Source organism: Bos indicus x Bos taurus, chromosome 14 (genome assembly GCF_003369695.1).
Source record: "Bos indicus x Bos taurus breed Angus x Brahman F1 hybrid chromosome 14, Bos_hybrid_MaternalHap_v2.0, whole genome shotgun sequence".
Lineage (NCBI taxonomy): Eukaryota > Metazoa > Chordata > Mammalia > Artiodactyla > Bovidae > Bos > Bos indicus x Bos taurus.
Window position 1 is genome coordinate 22,263,702 of NC_040089.1, and position 17,481 is coordinate 22,281,182.

At 42.8% G+C, this 17,481-nt stretch overlaps 2 protein-coding genes across 7 annotated transcripts in view; one reads left to right on the forward strand and one right to left on the reverse strand.

Annotated features, from left to right (window-relative positions):
- Nucleotides 1-4,022, forward strand: part of RGS20 (regulator of G protein signaling 20) — a 51,765-nt gene extending 47,743 nt beyond the window's left edge. For all 3 annotated transcript variants that reach the window (XM_027560984.1, XM_027560982.1, XM_027560983.1), the window contains 3 exons: nucleotides 711-797; nucleotides 2,031-2,265; nucleotides 3,143-4,022. In XM_027560984.1, coding sequence (XP_027416785.1) covers nucleotides 711-797; nucleotides 2,031-2,265; nucleotides 3,143-3,331 — 511 coding nt within the window. In that variant the 3' untranslated portion in view covers nucleotides 3,332-4,022. The remainder of the gene's footprint in view (nucleotides 1-710; nucleotides 798-2,030; nucleotides 2,266-3,142) is intronic.
- Nucleotides 4,023-9,558: 5,536 nt separating this feature from the next.
- Nucleotides 9,559-17,481, reverse strand: part of TCEA1 (transcription elongation factor A1) — a 29,087-nt gene continuing 21,164 nt past the window's right edge. For 2 of the 4 annotated variants that reach the window (XM_027560988.1, XM_027560986.1), the window contains exons 6-10: nucleotides 17,164-17,220; nucleotides 16,037-16,191; nucleotides 13,766-13,912; nucleotides 12,673-12,744; nucleotides 10,292-11,075 (exon numbers count right to left, since the gene is read on the reverse strand). In XM_027560988.1, the coding sequence (XP_027416789.1) occupies nucleotides 11,067-11,075; nucleotides 12,673-12,744; nucleotides 13,766-13,912; nucleotides 16,037-16,191; nucleotides 17,164-17,220 (440 nt within the window). In that variant the 3' untranslated portion in view covers nucleotides 10,292-11,066. Of the gene's footprint in view, nucleotides 11,076-12,672; nucleotides 12,745-13,765; nucleotides 13,913-16,036; nucleotides 16,192-17,163; nucleotides 17,221-17,481 lie in introns of all 4 variants that reach the window. The other 2 variants (XM_027560985.1, XM_027560987.1) reach the window with 2 other exon arrangements.

Below are 17,481 nucleotides of genomic sequence, written 5' to 3' on the forward strand. Positions count from 1 at the left end.
GACATCATCATCACAGCCAGAAACCAAGTATCATGTGGTATGTGTGTCTGTGAAAGATGAGAGCAATGTCTTCAAAGTATGGGAGCAAAGTAACAGAAAATTTAGTCAAACTATAACTCAGGAAGATGTCTCCAAAGAAGATGGACAAATAGCTGGTAAATACTTGAAAAGATGCTCAATGTCATGGGTCATTAGCAAAATGCAAATCAGACACAGAGCATGATACCCTTCATACCCACCTACATGGCTAGAATTAGAAAGACAGACAACGGTAAGGGCTGGTCTGGGTGTGGAGGAACTGGAGCCCGCCAGCATCGCTGGAGGGAACGTGACATGGTGCAGCTGCTTTGGAGGAGAACAGTGTGGGACTTCCTCAAAATGTTAAAAATAGAGTCATCATGTGACAGTATTTCCACTCCTGAGTGTCTGCTCAAGAGAAATAAAAACAGACATCCACACACAATGACTACAAATAGCCCCAAAGTGCATACAACCTAACTGTTCATTTGTTTTACTAAAAGCATTATTATTCTAAATGTAAACTGTCCCTCATTCGTGTAGACCAGAGTATTATATAGAGAATTTATTTTGCTAATACTTGCCTGTCGTACTTTTGGTTTTCTTAAGAAAACAAAGCAGAGTCATTTGTGTCACTTGTTACTTGATACAGAATGAGCTCAGCCCTCATGTGTGCGTCTCCTTTCGTGCAGTCTCACTGTGAGAAACCAGGAGGAACAAAGACTTAGAAGGACTTCCTATGAAGCCAGAACAGAAGACCTTCCCACCTGTGAAGAAAGGTAAAACGTCAGCGTTTAGCTCGCTGAATTGACAGAAATGCCAGCCTTACTATTTTAAATTCCTTATTATTTTTTCTTTTCTTCCAATTTTTTCTTGAGATACAGTTGACATCCAGGACTGTATAATCCTATGGTATACAACGTAAATGTTTAACTTGCATACGTCGTGAAATGATGATCACAGTAAGTTTAGTGAACATCCATCATCCCATGGACGCCCAGCTGGAATTTTTTGATGTTTTGCCTTATATGTGTCACTAGAATAGTTTCTCTAACTGCAGTTTAGTATCAAATCATAATGTTGTGTCACATTTCCACTCGGCACAATTCCTTTTAATTATTTTTTTTAATTTAAAAAAATGTTTTGACCACATTGCATGTGGGATCTTAGTCCCCTGACCAGGGATTGAACCCGTACCTGTGCTCCCTGCATTGGGAGTTTGGAGTCTTAACCACTGGACCACCAGGGAAATCCCAGCAGATTCCTTTCAATTTATTGTGTGACAGGGAGAAAAGTCAGTTCCATTATTAATCTAATGCCTGTTAATCACAAATATAAATTGATGCTTCTTGGCAAAACATGTGATATATTTTATTTTTGTGTGATTCACCTTTTTAAATAAAAGAACATAATGAAATACACATTATGTTGAGGTTCAGGAAAATTTTAAAGGTCTATTTTTTCTTAACTCTTCTTTTATACTTTAGCTAATATATTATTTTTTGAAGTGTTTTTTAAAAAAAAGTTGGAAAAAACATATAAATTACTTTTCATAATGCCGAATTTAAAAGTGTCTTTTTTCTTCCTGTATTATCAATGGATTTATTTTCACTTATCGACTCATACCTTTTCTGCATGTGTTTATATGTATCCAAATCCCCCTTTTCATAAGAATACCAGTTATACTGAATGAGGACCCTCCCTAATGACCGCATCTTAACTTGGTTAAATCTGCAGAGATCCTACTTCTAACACAAGGTCCAGGGTCAGGACTTCAGCATCTCTTTTTTAGGAGACACAATTCAATCCATGCATCTCTTTTTTAGGAAACAGAATTCAATCCATGCTCGTATTTTTGCTGAAGGCTTTAGGAATGAGGACAAGTCTTTCTCAGCCTGAAAGGGCCTGCGTGCACATTTTCATTCTCAGAGGGAAAAAGACATCTGTCCAGGGCTGAATTCCCATCAGCTCTTGATCCCTCAACTCCCCACACCCATTTCTCCCACCTGCAGCCCGGGTCCCACCCTGGAGGAGGCCAGCGCCTGGGCTCAGTCCTTTGACAAGCTCATGCTCACGCCCGCGGGCAGGAACGCCTTCCGGGAGTTTCTGCGGACCGAGTTCAGCGAGGAGAACATGCTCTTCTGGATGGCGTGCGAGGAACTGAAGAAAGAAGCGAATAAAGCCACGATTGAAGAGAAAGCGAGGATCATATACGAAGACTACATTTCTATTCTCTCTCCTAAGGAGGTAGGTGCCTGCCAGAGGTCGAGGCCATGGGCACAAAGGACCCCTTCAGTGTCTGGTCACCCGGCCCGGTTACCGCTGCTCCAAAATATGGAACCCCCCTGCCTCCCACTCATCATAGACTTGGGCAGTGGTCCCAACCAATGGGTGCCAAGTGCTCTTGAAAATCTGTGAAAGATCATGAGCATTTTCCTGGGGAAAGTGTGCGTAACTTTCATCAGATTCTCCAGAAGGAGGTGTCTTTTCGTGTCTGGCTGTAAACACTGCTATAGGGGGAAGGAGAGGGTGGGACAAATCGAGAGAGTAGCATGGAAACATATATATATTACCATATGTAATAGATAGCCAGTGGGAATTTGCTGTGTGACACAGGGAGCTCAACCCAGTGCTCTGTGACCACCTAGAGGGGTGGGATGGGGAGGGAGATGGGGAGGAGGTTCAAGAGGAAGGGGACATAGGTATACCTGTGGCTGATTCATGTTGATGTTTGGCAGAAACCAACACAATACCACAAAGCAATTATCCTTCAATTAAAAATAAATAAATTTTTTAAAAAAGAAATACAACCTCCATAAGCATCACTTTTCCAGCATCGCCGAAAACTCATGGGAGATGCAGATTCTCACCCGCACCCAGACCCACTGAGCCAGAAGCTCTGCAGAGGCCCCACCCAGTTTAACCAACCCACCAGGGGCTTCCAACGCCTCTGAAGTTTGGGACCCCTGTTCTATAGGTTCAGTTCCTCCTTTGGCAGCTTAGCACTGGGGACGACCTTGCTTGGTTGGGATTTTTAAAAAGCCAAACAAGCTGTGGGAGTCGGGGGTGGATGTCCAGAGACGACCATGTCTGATGAGCCTGGTGTTTCCCCCACGTCTGCCAGGTCAGCCTGGACTCACGCGTGCGGGAGACCATCAACAGGAGCATGGCTGAGCCCTCCCGGAACATCTTCGACGATGCCCAGCTGCAGATCTACACGCTGATGCACAGGGACTCATACCCCCGCTTCATGAACTCCGCTCTCTACAAAGACCTGCTCCGCTCCTTATCTGAGAAAGCAGTGGAAGCCTAGGATATCAAAGATATTTATTATTAATAAAATAATCCAAGAACTCGTGGGCTCCGTCTAGGACAGGGACTTTAGAGGCGGTAGTGTCTTCTGCTGGTCGTGCTTGGGCTGTTTGAATAACAGACGCTTTCTTCTACAGAAAACTGATACATTCACCAAGAAAACTGCAGCCACCTTTTCTAATCCTTTTGGAAAGACTGGGGCATGGCTGTGTAGAAAGGTTGTGTAGTTACATTTATGGTGGCAGTAGTGTGTTCTCAAGGGACAAAGGATACACAAGAAGACACCACGTTGCCTTCAAAGGGTACATCATGGGAACAGACAGGACCCAGATTCCCATTTTATAAAAATGTGATCGCTACCTGTAAAACTGGTACCCTGCTGTATCTTAGGATACATGTATGTATTGCTAAATGCATATATGTTAATGTGTAACTTACATGATTGATGTAAAGCGCTGTGCTCTTAACTGGATCAGCCTCAAAAGTCTGGTAAGAGAAGCAGTGTTTAGAAAATCCTTTTGTTGACAAGTTACCTTTATTTTTTATTACCAGAGCCTGCCAACCTAAAGAATGAATTTTCAACTTAGTGGCATTCATCACAAACATTCAAATAAGCATATTTCCTTTTTTAGTACTGAAAGAAACATGGGCATTTTCACTCTAAAAAAATAAAGCACAAGAGTTTTATCTCAGCCTTTTTTTGTACATGTAACTATTTGAGAAATAGATGGGGAAACAGTGTCAGACTTTATTTTTTTGGGCTCCAAAATCACGGCAGATGGTGACTGCAGCCATGAAAATAAAAGACGCTTACTCCTTGGAAGGAGGGTTATGACCAACCTAGATAGCACATTAAAAAGCAGAGACATTACTTTGCCAACAAAGATCCGACTAGTCAAGGCTATGGTTTTTCCAGTAGTCATGTATGGTTGTGAGAGTTGGACTGTGAAGAAAGCTGAGTGCCGAAGAATTGATGCTTTTGAACTCTGGTGTTGGGAGAGTCCTTGGACTGCAAGGAGATCCAACCAGTCCATTCTAAAGGAGATCAGTCCTGGGTGTTCTTTGGAAGGACTGATGCTAAAGCTGAAACTCCAGTACTTTGGCCACTTCATGCGAAGAGTTGACTCATTGGAAAAGACCCTGATGCTGGGAGGGATTGGGGGCAGGAGGAGAAGGGGACGACAGAGGATGAGATGGCTGGATGGCATCACCGACTCAATGGATGTGAGTCTGAGTGAACTCCGGGAGTTGGTGATGGACAGGGAGGCCTGGCGTGCTGCAATTCATGGGGTCGCAAAGAGTCAGACATGACTGAGCGTCTGAACTGAGCTGAACTGAACTGAAGATTAAGTAAGTACAGACACACTCAAGATTCTCTTTTAGTTCCCAGACCAGGATTTCATCTTTAGAGCCCACTGTTTTTAATCACAGGTGAACAGAATAAATTCATAGCTCAAGGTGAATATACAGCCTTACAGATCTAAACCATCACTATAATGAGTGGGGAAGAAATGCATCCAGAAAGTAATTTGCATGAAGCTCAGTCAGTAAAGAACCCGCATGCAATGCAGGAGACCCAGGTTCAACCCCTGGGTCAGGAGGATTCCCTGGGGAAGGAAATGACAACCCCCTCCAGTATTCTTCTTGCCTGGAGAATCCGGCGGACAGAGAAGCCTGAGGTCACAAAGGGTCGGACACAACTTAGCGACTGAACCACACTTGCGCCTCAGCCTTCACAGGATGGCCTTCCTCTTGGTCACCCCCTCCCTGGCCCTTCAGTCTGAAGATTTCTTCATTATTCTTTTCAAGCCCCTGGTCCTCATTCTCAGCAAACACCTCCCCTCCTCCTTTACTGTGACCATGGCACCCCTAAGCCTCCATCGTCCTGACGACCTATACATCCACATGGACCAGCATCCATGCCCTCTCCTGAGCCCAGCCCCAGTGAAGGTGCTCTTTCCCCCTTTCCAAGACGTTAAACCTCTCGTGTCCTTTTTTGTTGTTGTTACAGTTGATTTACAGTGTTAATTGATTTCTGCTGCACAGCAAAGTGATTCAGTTGTACCTATGTATATTCTTTTTCACTATGGTTTATCTGGATGTGAGAGTTGGACCAGAGAGAAGGCTGAGCACCAAAGAATTGATGCTTTCAAACTGGTGCTGGAGAAGACTCTTGAGAGTCCCTTGGATAGCAAGGAGGTCAAACCAGTCAATCATAAAGGAAATCAACCCTGAATATTCATTGGAAACACTGATGCTATGCTGAAGCTTCAGCTTCAGTATTTGGCCACTTATGTGAAGAGCTGACTCACTGGAAAAGACTTGATGCTGGGAAGGATTGAGGGCAAAAGGGGGCGGCAGAGGATGAGATGGTTGGATGGCATCACCGACTCAGTGGACAGGAGTTTGAGCCAACTCTGGGAGATGGTGAAGGACAGGGAAGCCTGGCATAAGCGAGGTCACAACTGTCACAGTTGGACAGGACTTAGCAACTGAACAACAAATGGTTTATCCCAGTGTATTGAATATAGAGTTCCCTGTGCTCTACAATGGGATCTCGTTGCTTATCCTTCCTATATAATGATAGTTTGCATCTGGATTCTGACTCCGTCTCCTAGGGTCTCATTTTTTTCCTTGGACAGAGAGGATGTCTTAGGGACTGAGGTATCGACACTGCCCTGCAGCCGCTTACACCCGAGTAAGGACGACAGATGTGTGGGGCAGAGACAACAGCAGCCGTGAGTACTGGTCCAGAGAGGAGCTGAGCTTTGGAAGCCTTTTAGGCCATAGGGAGCTTGTGAAGATGACCCGAGCTCCCGCCAGGCTCTGGTCCACCCCTTCTCACCTGGGAACCTGGTACTGGCTGACAGCGCCCAAGAATCCCCAGGGGAGCAGCCTCACATCCAAGTGCTACCTTCCTGCTCTGAGCCCACCCACCTGGCCCTCACGATCCGTGTGCCGCCCCCCAAGCTCTTCCCTGGGTTCACTTGAGCGCCCCTTCCATTTCTCCCAGAAGTGTCAGTTGTGTCTGACTCTTTGCAACCCCATGGACTGTAGCCCACCAGGTTCCCCTGTCCATGGGGTTCTCCAGGCAAGAATACTGCAGTGGGTTGCCATGCCCTCCTCCAGGGGATCTTGCAGACCCAAGGATTGAATGCCCATTTCCTGTATTGCAAGCAGATTCTTTACCGTCTGCATCAACAGGGAAGTCCACCATGAACAAATCCAGTGGATGAATCTGTAGGGCCATCTGTGTACATGAAACAATCCTGAGATAAATCAGCCTGCTATTCACCTGGGACATCAATGCTTCTTCTGGATCAAAAACACTTCTGTAGTTTAACTGGAAATCTTAGCAGTGTTCGCACAGGTTTTGATGTTGTATTATCTCACTTTTACTTAGAATCATGCATTTACTTTGAACTCAAGTATTCATCCTAAACCATTTAATATGAAAAATCTTTTTTCAGTTGCTTGTTATAGAAATCTATCTTAAACTAGCATAAAGTAAATGGACCAGCTTCCATTAGCAGAAGTCCAGGGTAGTTGCAATGCCTGCAACTACCTGATCTCCCTTCCCCATCTCAACTTCCCTTGGCTCATCACACACAGAGGGTCTCTGCACACAGTGGGTAGAAAGTACAGGGAGCCCGGGGACAGCTCCTCCTGGCTCAGCTTGTCCAGTGGAAGCACTTATCTATCATCCCACCTTTCATACAGTAACCCCAGGGAGGAGCACAGGTGAGGTGGGACGGAACACTGACAGACCCAGCAGGGTCACATGGGGATGAGGTATCCCTTAAATGAATCAGATGTTTGGGAACTAGCGCCAGAGAGACAAGAGACACAGCAATGCCCTCCCTTCCCAGGGCTCTCACAATTCTGCTTTTTACCAGCTACACTTTCTAACAGCATTATTACAAAGGTAACTTGGATACACACTGTCAGCCACATATAAGAGTGGAAAAGCCCTTTCGTGTCAAAGCAGCTCAGTCTTCCAATTATGGAAACACCTGGGATAATTTAATCAGACTCTATGGCACATCATATATGAAATGTTTCTCTCTGCAGTTGGGGCCATTAAGAAAAAAAAATAATTAGCTGCCTTTTTATAGCACTGGGGAGACAAATCAGAACAAGTCATTGGAGGCAGTCATCTGTGCTCTCATCTTCCATCCACCACTTAGATAAACAAGCACCAGAACACACAGGTTGATTTGAATAAAAATTTTAATTAATAATAAACCTGTTGCATCACTTTGCAGAACCAGAGTACCAGAAGAGACCTCCCAAGGCTGGGGCTTGTTACATCTTCCTGGAACTGAGTCCACAACATTGCCGGCACTGGCTACCTGCCCTCCCCCAGGTCCACAGACGTGGGACAGCCTTCATGGCTCAGCTCCCCCAGTCAAGATAGAACACAAACAGAAGCAAGAAAACTATTCCATGAGCCCCCACTGGGTGCACCCATTCTCCGAGGTGTTGAACACAGCACTGAACAAGTTTCTCATAAAACTTGTTCTCATAAAACCGCATGGGCTCCACCTTCCCCAACTTACAGCTACTCATCACAGCTGTTGCACTGGACTGGTTTCACTTGTCATTCATCCTAGGAACTACGTAGGGGGTGAGGGGAGCCCCCACAACCAGTTTGACCTAGGAACTCGTCAGGCAGTACCTCTGTCCTACTCACTATGAAGTAGGATCTTCAATGTGGGCACTTTGCTTATTTCTGAAACTTGGAGAAACACGTGGATTTTTACATTAGTGACTATTCACCTTACATTTCCTGGCGGGACATTCTTGTTTCACTTTTTGGCTGTATCCTACAGCATATGAGATCTTAATTTTCTTACCAGGGACCAAACCTGCATCTCCTGCAGTGGAAGGTAAGAGTCTTCACCACTGGACCACCAGGGAAGTCCCTCAATTCTTCTTGAATGGCTAATTTTCTACATACAGCTAAATGGGGTGGAGGTGGAGGGCTGCAGTGGGCAGCAAAGTGTAACTGTTGATTAAAACTCCTTAAATCTCACCACTTTGTTATTTTTGATACCTCAAATCCCCAAATTATACTTTGAACTAGAGGCAATCATTGTGGAAGTCTAGTGTTAATACTTCAAACTTTGTTCCATCTGTGAGGCATGTAGAACGTGTGTTTGTGTTTGTGTGTGTGTCAGAACTCCTGCCATGGCTTCCCAACACTTACATGAACACTCATTATTCTCAGGGGAGCTGGAAAACCAAGGTGGTGATTTTCTGCCTTCCGGGGATGGTTCTTCATTAACTGTCACATCTAACTTTATGATCCAACTCTCCTATCTGTACATGACTACTGGAAAAAACATAGCTTTGACTATATGGGACTTTTGCCAGAAAAGTGATATCTCAGCTTTCAATAATATGCTGTCTAGGTTTGTCATAGCTTTCCTGTGAGAGTTGGACCATGAAGAAGGCTGAGCTCCAAAGAACTGATGCTTTCGAATTGTGGTGCTGGAGAGGACTCTTGAGAGTCCCTTAAACAACAAGGAGATCAAACCCAGTCAATCTAAAGGAAATCAACCCTGAATATTCATTAGAAGAACTGACATTGAAGCGGCAGTACTTTGGCTGCCTGATACGAACAGCCAACTCATTGGAAAAGACCCTGATGCTGGGAAAGATTGAAGGCAGAAGGCGGTGACAGAGGATGAAATGGTTGGATTGTATCACTGACTCAATGAACGTAAATTTGTGCAAACTCTGGGAGATGGTGAAGGACAGGGAAGTCTGGTGTGCTGCAGTCCATGGGGTCACAAAGAGTCAGACACAACTTAGCGACTGAGCAACATCTCCATGTTAATTTAACACAGTTGCTTTGTCCTAGAAATAGACATTATAAGATATTACCCTTGAGAACTGTTTACTTCCGGTTACTTTATAACTGGCTGGCGTTCTCCAGTCTAAGACTCCCTGTTTGGCTTTTCACATCACACTGAGTGCACACACAGGATGCACACATGCACTCTGCTCTGAACCAGCCTGCATCCCTCTCCGGGGTCCAGGGAGGAGACAACAAATGTGCTCTGCACCAGTCCCTTCATACCTACAACCAGGCAACCATTAGTTAAAACTGCACTTTAAAAACACCTTAATAGTTGGGAAAGGAGAACTTTTTTTTTTAAATCAGAACTTTTTAAATAAAAAATAAAGCAAGTACAGATATCAAAATAAAATGACAAAATGTGATACATGTTTAATAACAAGAAACTTTATTGAATTACAAATTTAAAAATGGCTCACTTAAAAGTGGGACTATTTTAATCTTCTTACACTCATTCTTTCAAAAATTCATGTTATTTTCCAAGTGATAAAAGGTTACTCTGTGACCTGACAAAGTGGAGGTGGGATGGCACCAGTGGCCAATTCTTACATGTGGGGTCTTCTTGTGGACTTCTGGATGTTTTCTCTACTGCATCAAACTGACCTGCGGTGAGCAGTGAGGAAGGGTGGGGGGCGCGGGGCGTATAAGCTGGTGCTGAAGTCTTTCCTTAGGGGTCGGAGAGTGGAGATGGAGCAGGATGAGATGTGTTCCTCGTAACTGGGGATTCAAGATGTGCTACAGCCAGCGTGAGATCATTCTTCCTTATTCTCAACCAAGCAGATGACACACACTTAACTGCAAGGTCCGTCCCATAAACGTGGGCCGTGTTATAGCCCACACACTCCTCTGTCCCTCAGCCTTACCTCCTGTGTAACAGAGGCAGCAAGTCAGTTAGGACAGAAATGTGCTCCATCAGTCTCCATATGGAAAGACCACAGCTTAATGATCTATATAAGCCTTAAAGTCCTCAGTCAGGACAGATTTCCAAATCAAAATCAAGTCAGGAACTGTTCACAGGAACCACACTATTCTAAAATGCTAACATCTTCCTCCCAGTGTGTCTTCCTACAAAAGGAAAAAATGGTCCAAACTTTCCACTCTTTGCCTGTCTGGGATTTATGAAAAGCATACCAAATTATGACAGTGTTCTGCAAAACTAAAATATACTACAAAGTCAAACAGGTAAATAAACAACAAATCAAACTGATTTCAACAAAGTCAAGTCATATTTCCAAAAGCCAAATCTATTAAGAACAAGTAATACACATGTACAAGAAATTACAAGAAATGAGGATCACAGTTAGTTACAAATGCAAAATAATATCTAATTATCCCAGACTTGTGAACAGAATAATTAAAATCAATTTCATATGCTAGTTCAAATATTATATACAATTTAGATAAGCTGGTCAAGTATTACTTGAATACACACCATGTCTGATAAACTTATAATTACACTGCCTCATCCTTTTTTAATATTTGCAGGTACATGCCAATATAGGGGAAAAAAATGTAATTTCCACTTGTGTGTTAACTGAGAAGAGTAACATTCTACTGTGTATGTTTTATATTGTAAAAAAGTTGTTACATTTTCTTTTAAGAAGAAAAAAAAAGGTAAAAATTAACTGCCAAAAGTTTATTAAAAAAAAAAAAAAGTTTTGAAACAGATTCCATTATGTGGTCTCCCTACTGACCTGAAACTACACAAGGCATTTAAGGAAGGGACACTATGTCAAAACCAGAGACTAACCCAAGGGAGGCAAGTTACTTTAAAAATCTGATTTGCAGGAAAACTAGCTAGTTGACCTAGTCTTAAAGCTAATTACAAAATCCATCTTCTTAATGGTCCAGATGTTTTGCCAATGCTTCCAACTCAACAGAACTGTCAAAAAAGAAAAAATATTTTGTGAGACCTTTAAATACAGACAATGGGGTGTACCTCCTTCCCCTGTTCAACACAGCATACACATGACACTGCTAAAGAAAGAGGCATTTTTAAAAAATGCTGTATTTTCCAGACGTGAACAGTCACCTATATTGTGTTTGACTCCTCCAATTTAGAACCGCTAAGCATACATAAAGAAATAATATAAAATATTTTCTTATTAAGCACTTCTCTCCTTAATTCTTAGGTTAAAAAAATTAATTCCAAATTTGAACTTCCAGAGTAAGCCACCACAGGCATCAGCTTTCTACATTACATTGACTTTTCTTAAATCCAACAGGAACTATGTCAGCACTTTGCAGCAAACTGCCTGTATTCAATACAAACTATGATACGCCCAGTCTTCCTCCTCCTCATGATGCTAAACAAATCCAGGAGAGCACTGGAAAAAACAAGTTTGCCCAACAGGATTGAACAGCATGAACATCTATCCCGTAGACCAGTTAAAGAAACTGCCAGCTCCAGACAGGAGACGCTGCTTCAAGCCATGAAGACATTGTCAGCACCATAACCTCCAGGCCCAAGAACAGAATCGCTGTGTGTAACGAAACGGGCGCTGGCCTCACCCCTGGAACACTGCTAGAGCCCTCCTCCCACTGTCTTTTTTGTTCACTTCTGATTTCAGGAAATGCTTTAACCTCTGTGACTGTTTTAAAATAAGGAAACGTCTAAGGTAAGAATAACTTGAAAAGAAGCTTGTAGAATTTTCACACACACACACAAAACTAATCACAAATAGAAAGCATTTTTGGAGCATCAACAATGACCAGGCACTTTTAAATCTATCATTTCTACTACTCAGCATGACCTGTACTGTGGGCCTTATTTATATTTGTCTGTGAGAATATCACAGTTCAGCAACAGTAAGGGGCAAAGGAGCCCAAAGCATGTCTGGCTCCAAAGCCCACCTTCCTCCTGTGGGAGCCCCCAGCCACACACTCCTAGTGTCCCCACCTCTGTTTTAGGTGTGATGTTTCTGTGGCTCACAGAAATCACTGAAGAATGAATCATTCATGTAACATTATTTGCCTGTGTGGGGCTAATTTAGGAGAACACAGGCAACACAAAAGAAGGCTTCGTGAGAAGCCTATCAGATCATGGCAGTGCTCATCCGGATTTCCTAGAATAAACACTGAAACCAGTGGGCTGGATTTCAAAGAGGTACAGTAGTTTTTCCAGAATAAACATTTATGCAACCATACACCCGTGTACGTGTTCCGGAAGAACAAGCATGGGAGCACCTGAAAGGACAGCGTGCGCACAGGATGGCGACACAGGAGCTACACCTCTAAGATCCGGCCTTGTGACTCCTGCACCAAGACCACGCAGAGGGCAGTGTCCGAAGTCACCGTCTAGTTCTAGCAGAGTACCAAACAGTGTGATCCACGACAGACGCCAGCCTTGGCCTCCCCAGCATGGGGCAGGGTGAGCATGGGACACACGGGACAGCCCCCAGAGAAGAGCCGGTGTAAGCACCCCAGGGAGAAACCACCCCACAGAGCCGGGTGAAACGGGACACCCCCAGGCTCCCTACCTTCCACCGGTTTCCACACTCGTTGCAGACGACAAACGTTGTCATGGGTTCATCAGCACTCCGTGTTTGTACCTATGGCAAAGTTGGGTGAAAAACACTGCTTAAAGCATCTATCTAGAATGCGGAAGACCCGGGTTTGCGCCCTGGGTTGGGAAGATCCCCTAGAGAAGGAAATGGCAATCCACTCTAGTACTATTGCCTGGAAAATCCCATGGACAGAGGGGCCTGGTAGGCTACAGTCTATGGGGTTGCAAAGAGTCGGACACAACTGAGCGACTACACAGAAAATCCAACCTAAATTAGAATATCCTACATAAACTACAATGGTAGCACAATAAAATATGTAACAGTCCAAAACAAGCTATTAACAAATTAGCAAAATAATAAGAACACACATTTCCAAACAAAAGTCCTTGTCTTCTCATCTTTATCCCAGATAAGTGGGAAAATCATCCAAACTTGCACATTATACTACCAACAGAAGTGAAGTGAAGTCACTCAGTCGTGTCCAACTCTTTGCGACCCCATGGACTGTAGCCTACCAGGCTCCTCAGTCCGTGGGGTTTTCCAGGCTAGAATACTGGAGTAGGTTGCCATTTCCTTCTCCAGGGGATCTTCCGACCCAGCAATCAAACCCAGGTCTCCCACAGTGTAGGCAGATGCTTTACTGTCTAAGCCAGGTGAATCTAATATATACTACTGATAAATGGCTAACAAATATGAAAAATTTTCATCATTAACTAAGAAGCACAGAAATACTAATTAAAAGACCTCCCAGTTTTCTTACAAATTCGTAAAAACATAAAAATTACAAATACTTCATTCTGACAAAAACTGCCAAAACCTTTCTAAAAGTCAGACAGCAACAAGAGCCTTTACCCATCCTCTGTGACTGAGGAACTTGACATCTGCTCTAATATAAGACTGTAACTAGAAACACAAAGTTATTTTGATATGTTTTGAGAGAGATCTCAAGTATAAGGATACATTCTTAATACTAACAAATCCAGCTAACTGAAAATAAGTTGATATTTGTCTTGAAACGGGAGTTGTAAGCCTCTTAGTATGAAAGTGAGTCTTAACAGTCACAAACCTGTGTGTAAGTGCAGTTCTTCTTTTTACATTTGCCGCATGTGAACAAGTCCGTCTGGGTTCCGCCTGTCTTGGCCATCTGATGCTCTCTGATGGCTTCTTTGGTCAAGTTTTTCCGCATCTCTTTGAGCTCATCACTAGCCATCTCCTATCACAAGGACAGCAATACCACCCAGTTACAGGCACCTTCTATACACATGCAGAATGCTGTTTATGCTCCAATAGTTAAACAACAACAGGATCAAAATCAACGTTTAAAGTTTTGAAAGTGAAATATCGTATTTTTCCTCAAAGGACTCATCAGTTTGTTTACTCTTACATTTTTCCCAAACACTCAGAAGTCTGTATGTGAAAACTGCATCTAATGCAATCCGATAGTGATGAGCGTATCCAGACCATGGTCTCTACTACTGCACCCACCTCCTCTGCCAGAAAAGGAACCAGGGGCCTCAGAGGAATGTCTGGTTCCAGTTTTGAGTCAAGAAATGCACAAGACAGGCAGAGTATCTTCTTGTGCCAGGAAGCATGGGAGCTGCCTGACCACTGTGAGCTCATCACTGGACAGAGGGGCTATGTGACAGAGCTCCATTGACCAGACAGAAGATAATTTCTTCAGCCATCATGATAAATCACTGAAAAGACCAACCCACTGGATAAATAAAGTCACAAGTCCGTAACGACACTTAAAAAAGTAGAGCACAAACACGTGCAAAAATGGCAACAAAGGCCCCCATTGGCGGTTAGTGGGGCATAAACCACTCCTTCTGACAACTGTTAACCAAAGGGAAGAACTACACACTCACCTGCCTTTCCTATCCTAACCAATGGCCTTAAACTCAGGGCAAGTGCTCCTTTATCAAAGAAGTCTAGCTAAGAAAGGTGAAAGGACTTTCCCAATTCTAGAAATCTGTTTTGCAACTCCTAATGACATCACCAGTTCAGGCAAGGATCATCAGTGGGTGAATACGCAGGTAAAAGGCCAGTGGAGAACCTCACAGAGAAGGGATGAGACTGTCCGTACACAAATCCCTGATAAATTTCCACACCAAAGAGAACAAGATACATGTCTCCTGAGGTGATGTAGTATGAAGTAAGAAGGACCACTGATGAAGCATTTGTGCAGGGAAAGTTAAACCTGCATATAATCTAAGCCTACAAAACTAGCTTCCAGTTCACAGAAAAGAATGGAGACAGAAAAATTAGTGTAATGAGGAAGAAACGGGCAATTCAGTGTGAGATACACAAGAGATAAACCAGTTTCTTCAATAGGTCAATGTCATGGAAGAAAAGGGGGCTGGAAAAGGAGACTTAACTATGTTCATACACAGTCTTAAGAGACCAAGCTTAGGGTGACATCTAGACTTCGGATCCTGATACAAAGTAAATGTACAACCAGGAACATACAATGACTATAAACCAGATATCAGATACACCAAGGAATCATCATTAGACTTGCTGGATGCAGTGATGACAGTGTAGTTACATAAGAATGTCAGATTTTTACAGATTTCTCTCAAGGATAGAGAGGTGGAAAGATATAATGTCTGGAATTTGCTTGAAAATAATTCAGGGGAAAAGAAAGAAAACAAAGAAGGGATAGATAATAAACAAGTGACAAATTACTTAATATACTTGAAGCTTAGGTGATGGGTAGATGGGACTTCATTACACTATGCTCTGTACTTCGTGAAAGTTTAAAATTATCCTAATGAGGTTTTAAAAAATGAATCTTAAAAATATAACAGTTTTCATTAGTTATATAGAAAGACAAATTCACTTGGATGCTCAGTAAGACAGTGAGACTGTAGACACACTTCAGCTTATATCTATGAATAGCTACATCTAAAAAAAGCAAACAATGAATTTCATTTTCTCCATCACTTTCTAAATAAATATAAGGATGGTCAATAAGATGTAGCCAATCTTATAGTATTTAACCAAGAAAAGAGCTTAGAGGTTACAAAGTCTGTTTGCAATTAGAAATTTAATTCTGATTCTACATGAATCTACAATAAATAACATTTTTATTTTTTGACAATAATTTAATAAGGCAACCACTCAAAGATCATGGTACAGTTATGAAAGGGACAAAGTACTGATGCTAACAATCACCTTACGTTCTTATCTAGTATACTGTATATAGTGTGTATAAAAATGTATTAGGATAGTTATTACAGATGTAGTATTTATTCATTACTTCATGATTTAAACAGACTTTACACTTGACATCATGGAATACCATCACAGAAATGTTCTATTCAAATACACTCACCTCTGCTGTCATTCTAGCAAACAAGTCAGGAGGAATGTTCCCACACAGCACGTTTTTCCTTAAATTTGGATTTTTGGCATCCTTAAGATTTGATATCCTACTTCGTACTCTATTTTTGTATTTCATGTCTGTGTTCCTTATTTCTTGATAGATAGGTACTAGGCCATTAAGGAAAAAGATTAAATTATAAAGGTCCTAAGATCATTTTTTTCCTATTCTGCCATGATAAGAATTCCTGAAATTTCTAAGCAGTATTTCCAATTCAGATTAAATTAATAAGGCACTGTTTCTGCCTGATTTCCTGATCAGTACCTGGCAAAAAATAGTGATTTTATGCTATGAATGAGCAATACTTTCTCAATGTTTAATGCCAAGTGACACAGATTAAAAGGGTTTAAAATGTAACTCAGGTATTCAATCTGAGTGAGAAAACTTTAGAAAAAGAGCCTGAATTTATACATGCTTTCCCTGGCCCAAATCTGCATTCCGCCAAGGATCCTAAAAGCCTCAAAAAGACCACAGAGCTCCCTTGAGGGCCTTCTGATAGAAGAAGGTTCGGAAGACAGTTTGCAGTGGCCTGGAGGTTCATCTCCTTCCGGCTCAGCAAGAAGCCAGGTTAGCAGTCGGTTTTTCTCAATAGGACGGGCTCCAGCAGGGGCCCAGCCCTAGAGCAGCCACCCCTCTGCCAGGACAGGCCTGCGGTACACTGTCATCTGTCACCAGATAGTCCTGCTCCCTGGACCCATGTGCAAGACTCGCTCTCCCCCACCAGAGCTCTTTCTGAGGCACCCAGTGTGAACGCACAGGACGACGAGCTCAGGGGATTTCTATGCTTTGCTGAGGCCCCCCCCACCCCCACAAGGTGAGACCCCACTTTACACTCGCTAGCACGTGTCCGTGAGACGTTACGGTCTCAATGTGCAAGGCAGAAAAATAAAAGCACTGTCACCATTATGTATCTTACTTTTGCATAACAGGACAACAAGAACAACATGTCGCAGACAGCCTTCCCCTTTCCCACCAAAACAATCAAGACAGAAACTGTAGAATAAGATTTTCTATTTACAGGAAGAAAAAATAATCTACTGGGTTCTTGACACCAATATGAATATACACGCAAAGGATATCTTCCTCAATCTGAGATCCCAATTCTTCCTCGTCAGCTCCAATGGCGATATAGTCATCTAAACACAGAGAAGTGTCATGAATGAATGATTACAACATATTAAAAGAAAATTTCAGTACAGAGCCAATTAAACTGTATTCCTATTTCTTCAACCCCACTTGCCCTGTACAAAGAATCCTTTCAGTATAGTTTCCTTAGAATCTGGTCTTCTTTGTGACTTCCTCGGCTCCTCCTCTGGATTCAGCTAGTGTCCACAGGGCTCCTGCATGGATGATGTCTTATCCCTCAGGAGTCGGGGAGTCATGCATCCAGCAGGCAA